Here is a 12,859-nt window from a genome sequence, read left to right as displayed (position 1 = left end):
ACAGGTTAGTCGATGCTAGTATGCGGTATTTTGCATTTGAGGGAATACTTTGTGGTGAGTTGCAGTTTATATTGATGTAAGCACATTCATAATGACCAGGTTGTCCCGAGGTAGGGATGGCGGAAGAGGAGATATCCAACTGAAAGACATCCCCATTCCGTTCCACTGAGTATACTTCTTGTGTGTAGTAGTGAGGTGTGAGTTCACAGGGAGGATCTGCAGGGCAGACGTAGCACTTCCCGATGTGGGTTCCAGCGCCTAAACCGTCGACGTACTGCCATACGATAGCGTTATTCTCCGCGTCTCGCACCTCGCATCTCAGCGAAGCTTCAGTGCCATTGAAGACATACGTGTCGTTGACTGTTTGAACAAGCTGTGGCGTCGGCTGCACTGGACTCAAGATCAAGCAGAAAACGATCATGTAGAATCCTACCTCATTTTTCCTGCATACACGATGATGCATGCTCGAAAACAGCGATATTTTTCCTTCCATTCTTTATTTCGACGATGAACCCTGTTGACGTGCCAAACGTTATACACTGTCCTCTTGTAAGCACATGCAACTATGGGCATTACATTACTCCAGCCAAAGTTTTATCTCCCCAACCGCCCGTATATTTCCTTCTTCGTCCTCTCACTTTTCAAGGGGCAGACGTTCAAATGAAATATGGAGCTATGACCGTTTAAGGAATTGTCAGCGAAAAGAAACCATGAAACAATAGGTTGTTGTTAGTGAATGGTGAAAGATACAAATGAGGTTTCGTAGGTCTCGATTGCTGGATGTCACTGCGACGGAACTTATTTCCTCCTCATCACATGAAGTTTCTAGTTCGTAGTTTGCAGTCCAAACAAAGAGTCTCGCAAAATGCCGATGGGAGAGAGGAGTTTCGACTCCTCCCAAACATCCGCTGTGCTCCACATTTCACCTTCATTAGCATAATCAATCATTCTCCTACTCAAAGTATGCATGGTTTCGCTTCAACCTACTGAGATGCAAATGTTTATTGTATCTTGAGAGGACGCTGATTTAATTTATTATCCTGCAGTGTATCAGATGACGAAATGCTTGTCAGTTCTCCTCTTTGTTCAAGGGAGGAGCCGTTATCGTCACTATAAGTGAAACAACAGGGTCATTCAACCTGCATAGAGACCACTGCGTACATGCTTGAAAAGGGACGAGCTGGAAATAACCACCCACAACATATTACACACGTATGGAAAATTGTCCCCATGCCTTTCCAACCACTTTTGCTTTTTCATAATTATATATATAGGTATATAGAGGTTGCATAATTATATAATCTTATATATATGAAGAGCTTGCTTCCGAAAGGCTATAAAATCCATCATTTTCAATGGATTTAGCGCATTTTCGTTGAAAGTTCTTTATATATATATATATATATATATATATATGTAGATAATATATATATATTATCTGTATAATAATAATTATGATGATGATGATAATAGCAATAATGATGATAATAATAATAATAATTGTATGTAGGTACACACCTAGACATACTGCAGTGATCATCGCATATTAATGGTGGTGTCTTATGAATGCTGCATACACACGTGATCCACCCACGTCTTTGATAAATGACAGTTTTTTTTCCTTTTGCCCTTTCTTGTCTATAAAGTCATATCTTTTCATTACTTTTTTCTTTCGTGTTTGCGTATTGAAACACTGCCACACCCACACCCACACACACACACACACACCTGCAGTATCACATTACGGTTTCAAACAAGGCCCACTAATATCACGTTCGCGTAATAACATACACAATGTTTTTATAATGCCACGACTATTGATACAGAGGATCACAGAAATGTATGATTCTTGCCTCTTGTGGATTAGAATGAGAAGGTATTTTAGTTTCCGTTGTAAGGGGAAACTTTTGCAAAAATATAAAGTACGTTCCAAAGCAAGGCACTCACTCAAAATTGTTGATTCAGAAAACCTACAGTGTGCCTGAAGTGGCGTTTGAGTTCGTCTGTTGCTGATATCTTGTCGTGAGAAAAACTTTCATATGTCTGAATTTTGCAGTGTAACGTTTTGTCTGACATATACATTTTTGTTCTGCTAGATTCATTCCATTTCTTTGGCTTGTGTAATGAAAAAATTCCAGGAACAGCCTTGTTTCATATTTTGGAAGAGACGTGATCTGGTGGAAAAATTAAAACACTCTCTTTCAGCCTAAAATTCTGTTTGTTTGACTTTTGCAGAATCAGCTGGTCGATAATGCCGACAGATAGGGTGCCCATTCTCTAATGTGTGTGTGTATGTATGTGTGTGTGTGTGCGTAAGTATGTGTGTTTGTGTGCCTTTTTTCAAGAATATTTCCAAGATTTACTGTTTGATATTAAAGTACCGACCTCACCGTATTCTTGAACAGAAAGTTGACAGTAAAAATTGACATGCCAGTAACTAAATAATGAACAATCTCTGTCGACAAATAACTAGTCCACATTCAGCGTCCCGGATTCAGAGTACTCTGATTCATCACATTTTATTGATAGTTTTAAATCAAATCTTTGCTTTTCCATTGATATAAAACGACAGCACAATCAACATTGACCAAGAGAAGCATTCACATTATTTGCATTTGATAGAATAATAAACTTTACACTCGATAAGCACAATATTGCATTCTGCAGCACGTTGTTCTGCAAAGATAATCGTTCATGTCTTGATTGCTCGATGGTGGTTTACTTTAATTGTTTAAGAAGATACAATCCACTTCAAACTGTGCCGTATATCGCCGCATGTATACTCTGTGAGGTTGGTATCATTCAAACTAACTTCACAAAGGTGTGTAAACCACAGGGAAAAAGGAAAAAAAACTTAGGGGATGACAGTCCAAAATTACGTCTGATGCACGGTGCAATGGTGTGTAAAGGTGCTCAATCACATTCTGCGCTGCGTGTAACCTTGTGTAAGGAAATGAGCGTCGAAACAGTTTAGAACAAGTAAGAAAAGCTGCTCATGTTTTGTAACTGATATGTGATATTGTGGATATAACAATGGGCCTGACATTACTTGCATAAAACGTACCACAAGAATCAATCACATGGTCCTTACAGAGATGACGAAATCTCAAATATTTATACACATTATGCGTTCATCTATTCAGGTTTTTCTTTTCACCACAATGGTTTCATTTCAGGAATTACTGAAATTCGACGGATGTGCAATTTTGGGTGATGAGTTCAAGCAGTCTTTCGTTACATGGCTACTCTAAATATGGAATTCGACCCAGAATATTAGCGCTATCAAGAAAAATATGTCATTGAATGCCAAGTGTAATGACACACTTAAGGTGGTGTTTCCAAAATCTAAAACGAAAAAATAAAATCAACTAACCCAAAATCAAAACAGGACAAAACACGCATCACGTTACACAAAAACATGTCCAAGGCAAATCGTGTTGTTTCTGCATCAGTTTCAATTTGACAGTTTACCAACTTTCTAGTGAGCATAATTCGATAAGAATTACCTTACTGTTCTCCAAAGTTGTGATTTAATGATCGTGAATGAATGTCATCGACACAATCTATACATTTGAAAAATTGAAAGGATTGTATATGCTATAAACCCTTATAGTAAGTTTAAGATCTTGGTGCAAGGTAAAGACCGTTCATCTTATACATAATTTGTGTGTAGGAAGAAGACATGGAAACTACATACAACCATTAAACGTTGACACATTGCACGTTCATTGCTTATAATCATAGCATCACGATCTTCCAACGAGTCGGCCCCTCTGATAGTCATTAAATGACATTGACGTTTAGCAAAATTTATATTACAAGGAATTGATACCCACAATGTCAGGCTCAGTTACGTTTTTATGACGACTGGAAATTAACACAATACGTCTCGGAATGCAACTGATTGACAAATTGCCCTACATCGACGTAAATATGCACTGAATTGATCATTGTTTTAGTAGGAACCATGGGCGTAAGTACTCGAGCAGGATTCGAACCTACGACCTCCTGATCACCGGACAGGGGTCATCTTCACTCGACCACCGAGCTTTCGCCCGACAGCAAGTCTTGGTTCAAATCCTTTAAAGCATGCAGGAGGTACTGCGTAATTATTCAAATTCGTTAAATTCTTCTTCTGAGAGGTTTTTAGCAACTGATTGACAAATTGCCCTACATTGATGACACCTGTCCGGAGATCAGGAGGTCGTAGGTTCGAATCCTTCTCGAGTACGCCCATGATTTCTTTTATCATGGCTACTACTAAAAAATTGATCAATTCAGTGCTTATTTACGTCGATGTAGGGCAATTTTTCAATCAGTTGCATAAAAACCTCTCAGCGGAAGAATTTCATGAATATGAGCGTCTCGGAACATTTATATAAATTTGTCATGCTTATTCCTTTTTAAATTTTCCTCGACCTAACCTCCTTCACGTTTGATGAATGTAGATGGTTTTCGGACCGCCAGCTAACCGGGACTATTTTAATACCTCGCCCTTCCACGTCAATGTCTATTTTGATCTAATCCCGGGTCCCGGGTCCCGGGTGTAGATTTCGCTGAAGTCTGCCCAAAATGTTACAACAAGAATTCGCTATAAATAGTTGGATTCTTTTCCTTCTTGTCATCTTGACAAATCATTGTTGAAATCTCTATCCATAGACATCTACAATGCGCATTTAAGAGAAGATACTTGTGGATAACTCATAATGTTCTCACTATGATGATTTTAAACGCACTGAGAATGTGTTCATATATTATGTCTTACTTAAAGTTAAAAGAATGCTAGAGTACGTTCAACGTGCATGAATATAGACACTAAAACTGGGTCAAAAGTGCAACAGTTACCGGGCGTTAAATCTTGCAGCAAATATTAGGTTAATTTGACTAAAAGAGGAGGGGACAACCAAGGTAATTAATCTGTTGTCATTTCTATCTAAAATGAAATCAGATAACCCTCTCCGATGAGTTTCTTTAGCGCTTGAATCGTAATTTCAACTTTGTTCAATAATGATAAATGTATTCTACACCGTAAGCAATCAAACTAACAAATGTTCTTTCTTTGAGAAACAGTTTTTACGTAATACACTTGTTTTCAGTCAACTTTAACTTTCAACCCGCACAATTTCAAATACAAGTTTAAATCATTTGAAATAGCAGACCTTTTTTAACATCACCTATTATCTTCATTAGAATGACCCGTTTCGTGCCGTTTTTGCTTTTCTAAAGTACTTCTAAGATCATCCAACTATGATGAAAGGTATATCAAAAATAAATTCTCTCATTCTTTTCATTGTATTTACATTTTCTCTCGTATATACATATATGACTTATGTATTACTGAACGTCTTGCAGATCACGACAAAATTATGCCGACGTTGTGGACTTGGGAAAGATTTTCCTTGATAAACTATAAACATATGCATTTCATTAAAGCTGAGTCGTTTGTAGGTCATTCCTTCTTCATATTTGTAACACTGAGATAAAGACAAAACATCGGTGACATAATTAGGGCCTATATCTGTCCGTATTAAACCTCATATCGAATTTGAATGTATAAACAGGTAAACTTAATCGCTAATTTCCTGAACCCTTTAGTAACTGGAGATTCCGTGCATAATGGCCTATTGTTCCCCGGAAGGTACAGCAAAAGGCAACATTATTCTCATTTCGACAACTTTCCAAATTATGCAAAATAGATCACTGCATGTTTGTTTCTGTCTATTTTGAAAAGAAAATGTTTATCTGAAAGTCTATTAAGACTTTAACCTAGAGACTTGTGTGTCACAGAAATGATTCTGACATACTTTTGTTCACCTCTGACCTCTTTAAACTCACTCCAATATCTTCGAATGATCCCTGAAGTCACTCAAAAATTAGGGAAAAATAACATTTTCACTCAAAATTCACTCCAATTTCACTCGAAACTTACTTTTTTTTCTGTAATGCACTCCTTCAAGAGTGAAGATTTTCACTCTATTTTTAGAGAGTATATATATTCTAGATGAAAACAATAGAAATAGTAGGGCATAAAAGTATTAAAAAAATGAACAAGCGGTTTCGGGCGGTTCAGTTGATAATGGGTTAAAATGAGATCATCATTAAATAGAGGGGAAAAAGTCTTTTCTCTACATAACAGGAGATGTTTTTGAAGATATTATGCATTTTTAATGGAAATACAGATAGACATGTTTTTCAATGATTTTCCTTGTTTTTCAGCAGCTTTTATCTCAACTATCCCAAACTGAAACCATTGAAATATCTGTTTCTACATGTAAACTCTTCATAAGATTTACCAGCACACCTCCAACTTCGTCAGCAGCTTCATGATACATAGGCTTCAGTCTGCTAGGGGGCGTCCTTTAACATGCGTGCCGTTCAGGGAACAATTCAAATGGTTTCCTTTGGATCTTCGTTTGGATCTCGGTCTTGTCTCTTTTATGAGGTATGCGCTGAAAGCGGAAGTTGTCGTAGCCTGATTCAATTTCCATGACGTTCGGAACCACGTTGTTGTTCGACGACGTCTTCGTCGTCATCGGAATGCTCTCTGGTTCCTTCCCTGGGGTCACATTTGCCGACTGCTCCAAGGTGAAATAGTCGTGATCCTGCGCAACCTCATCCGATTGTGACGTTTCATGTAGTATCACGTCATTTCCGGTACCGTCGTCGTCGTCCTCTTCGTCATCTGATATAGTCTTGTCGACAGAGAAGTAAAAGGTCTCATCTCTGTCTCTATGTGGTCTTATATCAGAGACTCGCGAATTCACAGTAGATTCAACATCTGTATCGCCTCGACCGTCGTTGTTTCTATCCTCGAAAATGGTTCTTTGTTGCTCGATTTCCATCGCCAATTGCTGCCTTTCGTGTCGTCGTGTGCCGGCAGACCCCGAATAACGAGACCCTGAGAGTGACGTGAGAGGTAGCGAGGGGTGGCACTCAGACATGGTACGGCGTTTTGGTATCGAGGGGAGAGCGTAAGCATTTGGCGTCGCGTCTTCGAACATGTCCGATGTCATCGGATGAACAGGATTGGGAGGCTGGTAGCGCAAAGACGAGCTTCGCCTTTTCCCGTTACTCTTGGCCTCGGTCGCTCCGGACCGTTTCGATCTCATTTCAGACGAATCAATGGTGGCGTAGTCCTGGTTCGACTGAGCGGGAACACCCTCTATCTTCGCCACCTTAGTTTGTTCTGGGTCTTTTCCCACAGTGGACGGCTTCCGTCGACATGTACGTATTGTCAAGAATAGACCAAGAGCCAGGGCCAAGGTAGAGGCTGCCACGCAGTAGTAGATGAGGTACCTCAACTGGAGAAGAGTTGGAATAGAACTAGGATCAGAAACAGGGTTTAAAGAACTGTCGTTTTGCAGTTTATCGAAGTTGGTTTTCACAGCATGTGTTCCTGGCGTTTTTTCACTCTCAAATTCACTTTGTGAGGATTGAGCGGGTTGTAACATTTCACCGGTAGATAGATCTGGTGCGTTCGTTGTAACAACTCCCTCTGTATCAAGTGCTGTTGTTCCGTCCAAATTGACCTGCTGTGGTGGCACCATCCGCCGTTTTGCAGACACGAAAAGCTTTCCAACACCACGAATCTTTCTAAGGTTGCCGGACATCGGTGTGCTCAGGCAGAGAATGATCATTTTGTCAAAGTCAAGAGGAACCTTCTCGACAGTAAGCACATTGGCGCTTGTCTTGATCTGGGGGTAAAGCTGTCCTCTTGATGGCAACTGTCCGTTGTTGATCACAACCCATGACACCGCTTCTGTTGGGCTGTCGCACGTGTATGTCGCTGTCTCACCCTCGCTCAAAGTGTAATTTAGCGGCGTGAGTTGTCTCATGAAGTCACAAGAGCGTTGAGAACTGAGCCCAGGCATATTCATAACGCAAGTTTCTCCATTGCTAAAATCAACAAACTCGTTCAATGCTTTGCGTTTAAAAATGACACTCCCATTGTAGCCCTGTACATCACCACTGGTAACGGAACCGTCTTGGCTTGAAATGCTACCACTTGCATAGAGGTAAGTCCGATTCCAGTAGCACTGCATTGTCACAACATCTTGAGCCCGGGAAATATTAATGAGAGATTGGCATGTCGGGGATGAAATATCCCTCTCCGATATAACAGATATTCTTCCCATGCTCTTTACACGCGTGGAACTCTCATTTCGGATCTCAAAAATACATTTATAAGTTTGGGAATCAGTCCGTTTTGAGTTCGATAAATGCAGCAGAAATATCTGGCGATTTTCGTTGGAAAGTGTCATGCGCGAGTCTTGGACAAAGCTCGTACAGGCATATCCATACTGACATCTCCCTAGATCGTGAGTGGTGTTCTTCCACAAAATGTTAAGATTGTGCGGAAGACTTTCAGAAAAAGTGCAGTTCAGCGTAACGTTTTGTCCCTCGATCACCGTCGCGTTGTCGAGTTCACGTATGACATCAAACGCTTTGCTCCCCGCTCCGTGCGCGAAGAGTAAAGAAGCGAACATCGTCAACGCTGCGAGATGCATCATCTATACACTTATAGTCGACTAGTCGGAGGCAACTTCCTAAGCCGCAACACACTGTCTCACTCAAACACCGTTCAGTTGTTAGGCATAATTGATAAATGCTTTATTGAAGTGTTGGCAATTATGGCAGGGATCAATTGTTAAACAATCAAGTATTTTAAGCGCTGTTCCAGCAGGTGATCTAAAGTCCAAGTCATATACTCGGTGACTCATGAAGACGTCCTTCCAGTGCTGCTTTCACGGCGAGAGAAAGCAGACTACTACATTTCCCCCCAAATCCTGACAGAAAGTGATTCGGAACACAACGTTCTCAACTCACACCTTCATCGACAACGCGTTGTTACGAGAAGTCCGTGCAGTCAAGTTGGTATGACTTTAATACAGAAATTATCATCTTTGGCGCGCACCTTTACTTTGCAGGCTACCGCAGTCCGCACTTGACTCTTAAACCAATAAGTGAATTCAATGAGGTGTGGCAAAATTCGAAGCACGTGCGGATCGTCGTCAGCACTGGTTTGTTGCTTCACTGCGAGGGCAAGTTGTGAACATCTCTCGGGGGCTTGCGTTTCCTACGCACTTCGCGCGCGAATGAAATTTGATTCCGGTGAAGTCACTGCTCTGCCGACCCCCCTCGAAGGCAGCAGTGACCAAAAAATTAATGGGTATTACGATGACAGGGTAGCTGTAGCTTTTGTTTCACGTTTATACGCTCCTTCCGTAAAATAACACTTTCTGTTTTCCTGTCACCGCGCAACTTTGCACTTTCAAAAACGCTGGTAAGACGGACTCGATCTTGTTTTCAAGTGAGTTTGCTCGTGTTGCTCGACGCTGGAAAATGATTGGCATTGACCAAGGCGGCAAAAATATAGAAAGATACAGACTGATTCTACATTTGTCTTTCCATGAAAAACGAAAAGAAAATGTTTACCAAGAATTTGGCCGGCATGCACATTTCATGTTTGTCCGGTATTTATCGTTGCGGTTTGTCAGTCAAGCACGGACCGGACATACCGACTGACCGATGTGTGTGCATACAATGACTCAATCTCTGTCGCAACGACCTGATACAGGAATGAAAGAGGCGGTGAAAAATCCCCAGCACGTGGTTGTTTTTTTCTCTGAAATTGAAATGTCATCCCATGATCAAGGTAAAATTTCTAAAAATATTAAAATGACACTAACCAAGAGTCCGCATTTCCATCAATAGCGACTGTAACTTATAACGTAATGGGGAGTCGATGTGCCATATGTTTCTATTAAAAAGCGACATTGATTGCACGTCATATACATGTAACATTATGAGGTGGTGACGCCACAGCTCTGAACTTTCGGATTTATTCGATAGTTAAATTATTGTAGAAAACAATTATGATATGTTATACTACAGCTAATTTATCCCTATTTATTGTCAATGGTGAAACCAACCACAGCCCCTGAAAAACAGCAAACAAACACCTGCGCACAACTGGGTAAGCTTGCATAGAGGTCAATTGGTGACAGTAGAGGTGAAAACACAAACGTCTCCTGTACTTCCATTGCGTGAATGCAACCAGTATCATTTTGTTTCAATGAAAGTTGAGTTGTCTACAGCTCTCCTTTCTCTTGTCTTCAGTCCATAACTTGATGTCTATCATTCTGCTTGTTCAACCTTAATGCATTCATCAAAGTCGATTCCAACACTCCAGATAAAAGCTCATACTCTATGAAATTTCACGGCAATATATCACATGATCGAATAAAATATGTCATAAGACCGGTGGAATCTCCTCAGAGTAAGTATAATTGAGTTCTAGGGCAATTACCCCATGTACAATTACCCCCATACCCTTCCCCTAACCCTAATCCTTTTCCTAATCCTGAACCTAATCCTAGCCCTAACCTAAACTCTAACCCTAAACCTAACCCTAACCCTATAATCTTTACTCTAACCTTTTCATTAACCAGTATTCAGCTCGGGGTATTTGTCCTGGGAAGGGGGAGGGGAATTGCCCTGATACCAATTATCGTCTGAATTCAAAGTCTGACGGCGTTTTTTTAATAGATCCCCCTTCACTTTTTCGTTTCTTTTCTTTCCTTTATTTCTAAATGGCGTGACTTCCCTTTTCATATGCAACAGGTGATTACCCTTGCTCAATAGACGGACTAGAAATTTACGAAAGTTATGATAATGGAGCAGAAAGTGCAAGAAAAGTTACGTGACGCGCAAAATACCAAAATTATGTCTCTATTGAACGTGTTCCAAGAAGTGATTAATGGGTGTAAATAATGTCTGACCATTCTGATTGTCCTGATGTCGTTTTATATAACAGCAATCACCACGCTCAATGTTGTTCTGTATCAATTTTCACCCTGACACTGCGTCCAAGAATCCGCTTTCACAATTTTTAGTAACGCAAGCAAACTAATGACCACCGTGGAGTTAAGAAAACAACAACAAAATGAAACAGAAACCCAATCAAGGTATGACAACATCGTTCTCATCACATGATAATATTTGTAAAACTGAAAGGCGGAAAAAACCGAAAGAAAGAAGAAAATAATGAGAAATCCAGTAGTGACAAGAAACATGTCACGACAACACCACCAACTGACACAAAACAAGTACCATCTTCCTGTTTTCTGTTATACAGCAGTTTTTTTTTTCTTTTTTGGCCTGACTTAGCGGAAGACGCGTTAATTTCAATGACATATGGTCTACCATCATTGCACAATACATTCCCTGAAAATGACTATGGCAATACATTTTGTATTGATATATAAGTGTGTGTGTGTGTGTGTGTGTGTGTGTGTGTGTGTGTGCGTGTGTGCGTTTGTATTATTGGCGATAGAGAGGAATGTTGCTTGTTTTGTTTTTCTTGCATTTTAGGTTCATTGAGAGTAGTGATGAGCTTGACTCTCAGAACATAATGGTAGCAGACTCTGCTTAATGTCATTATGATCAAAGCTTGCAGGGTTTGGTTACGTCCCTAACAACATTAAGCCAGGGAGGTGGAAGAAAGAAACACGTCTCTCTTCCACCTCCCTGATTAAGCCTACTCTGATTACTCTTTGTGCACGGAAGAAGGCGGACGTAATCCCTGGTTCTTTACGAAAAAGATCATTGATATTGATCATTCCATCGATTTCTTTGTTGTTATAGTTCACAGTAGTGACAGGCCTTTGATTTATTACACTCACTCTCTCCCTCCATTATCCTCTCAGCACTGAAGACGAGCCAAAACAGAGGGAGCAAGGCTCTATGGTACATTTTCAGTTGAGACGGGGCTTCAGGTTTCCAATTTTTCTTTTCAAATAATGATAAACATTTTATAAAATAATGAAAGAGCATGTAATATTCAGATGGAATTCAAAGTTTATTTGGTAAAACTTGGTTTTGAAGTGGCTGAGATATCCAGAACAAAGCAATCCCACAAACGGTGGGACCCACCTTTCATTGGGATCACCTTGTTTTACCTTGTTTTTGGATATCTGAGCCATTTCAAAACCGATGTTTATCATATTATGAACTTTGAATTCCTGTTAGTTTGTATGCTCCGCAACATTTTATAATGTAATTTTTAAGTATCTGGCCGAAAGTAAAAAGCTGAATCCTCCTAACCTCAATCAATACTATGCCATCCCTTTAAAGGTATTGTTTACCATTGGGATCAGTGATTTTATGTTCGAGTTATCACATTTGATGCATATGTGTAGGTCAGTTGTTTCACAAAAGATCCTACAATATGACGATTTCGCAATAAAGCCTAAAATATAAGGAGATATTACCATTTTTCTCAATAAACCATAACTGTAAAACGGTTTAATCTAGAAACTATAAATTCATCTTTAATCTATAACTATTGTTCACACTTTTGTATATTTACCAATACTTAACATTGATCATACTGATTAACATTTTTACACCGGTTGTTTCTGTCCCTAAATCATATTTTCGAATTATTTTGAAGAACTAAAGCTGGGTTTTTGTTTCATCTGCAAATGGTAAATTATGTCTTTAATGCTGGTAGTTGTCAGCCAGCAAACGTCATTTCATAATAACGTCTTCCACACAGCAGTGCCTCCTTTCCCAATGACCGATTTTTTAATCGTTTACCATTTCCGATCCGAGGCCAGGGGGTTAGATTGACGCGAAGAAAAGGAAGTAATTGTTAAAAGTGTCACTGCCGAGTGGAGCCTCTATTTGAAAGTGCTATATCCTTTATCAGATCAAAATGTTGCTGCCTAGGGAAAAGGGCCAAAAGATCAGGAAAATGTAACAACGACCAATTATTCTACAATAGGGCAGATCACTGACATCAAAATGCGATATACATCGTCTTACTTACTATGTTTGACTGCGTATGCTATGCATG

The 12,859-nt window shown here is 39.8% G+C and overlaps 1 protein-coding gene across 1 annotated transcript; it reads right to left on the bottom strand.

Annotated features, from left to right (window-relative positions):
- Nucleotides 1-4,287: 4,287 nt before the first annotated feature.
- LOC139718555 (uncharacterized) lies at nt 4,288-8,890 on the bottom strand. Its single transcript, XM_071630021.1, has one exon. The coding sequence runs from the start codon at nt 8,508-8,510 to the stop codon at nt 6,360-6,362; it is 2,151 nt and encodes a 716-aa protein (XP_071486122.1). The 5' UTR covers nt 8,511-8,890; the 3' UTR covers nt 4,288-6,359.
- Nucleotides 8,891-12,859: the final 3,969 nt, after the last annotated feature.

The sequence above is a fragment of the Diadema antillarum genome, unplaced genomic scaffold (genome assembly GCF_040938485.1).
Source record: "Diadema antillarum isolate AM-2024a unplaced genomic scaffold, OU_Dant_1.0 scf00000097, whole genome shotgun sequence".
Classification (NCBI taxonomy): domain Eukaryota; kingdom Metazoa; phylum Echinodermata; class Echinoidea; order Diadematoida; family Diadematidae; genus Diadema; species Diadema antillarum.
The sequence above is the reverse complement of the archived record's forward strand: the minus strand, read 5'-3'. Positions and strand labels throughout refer to the sequence as shown.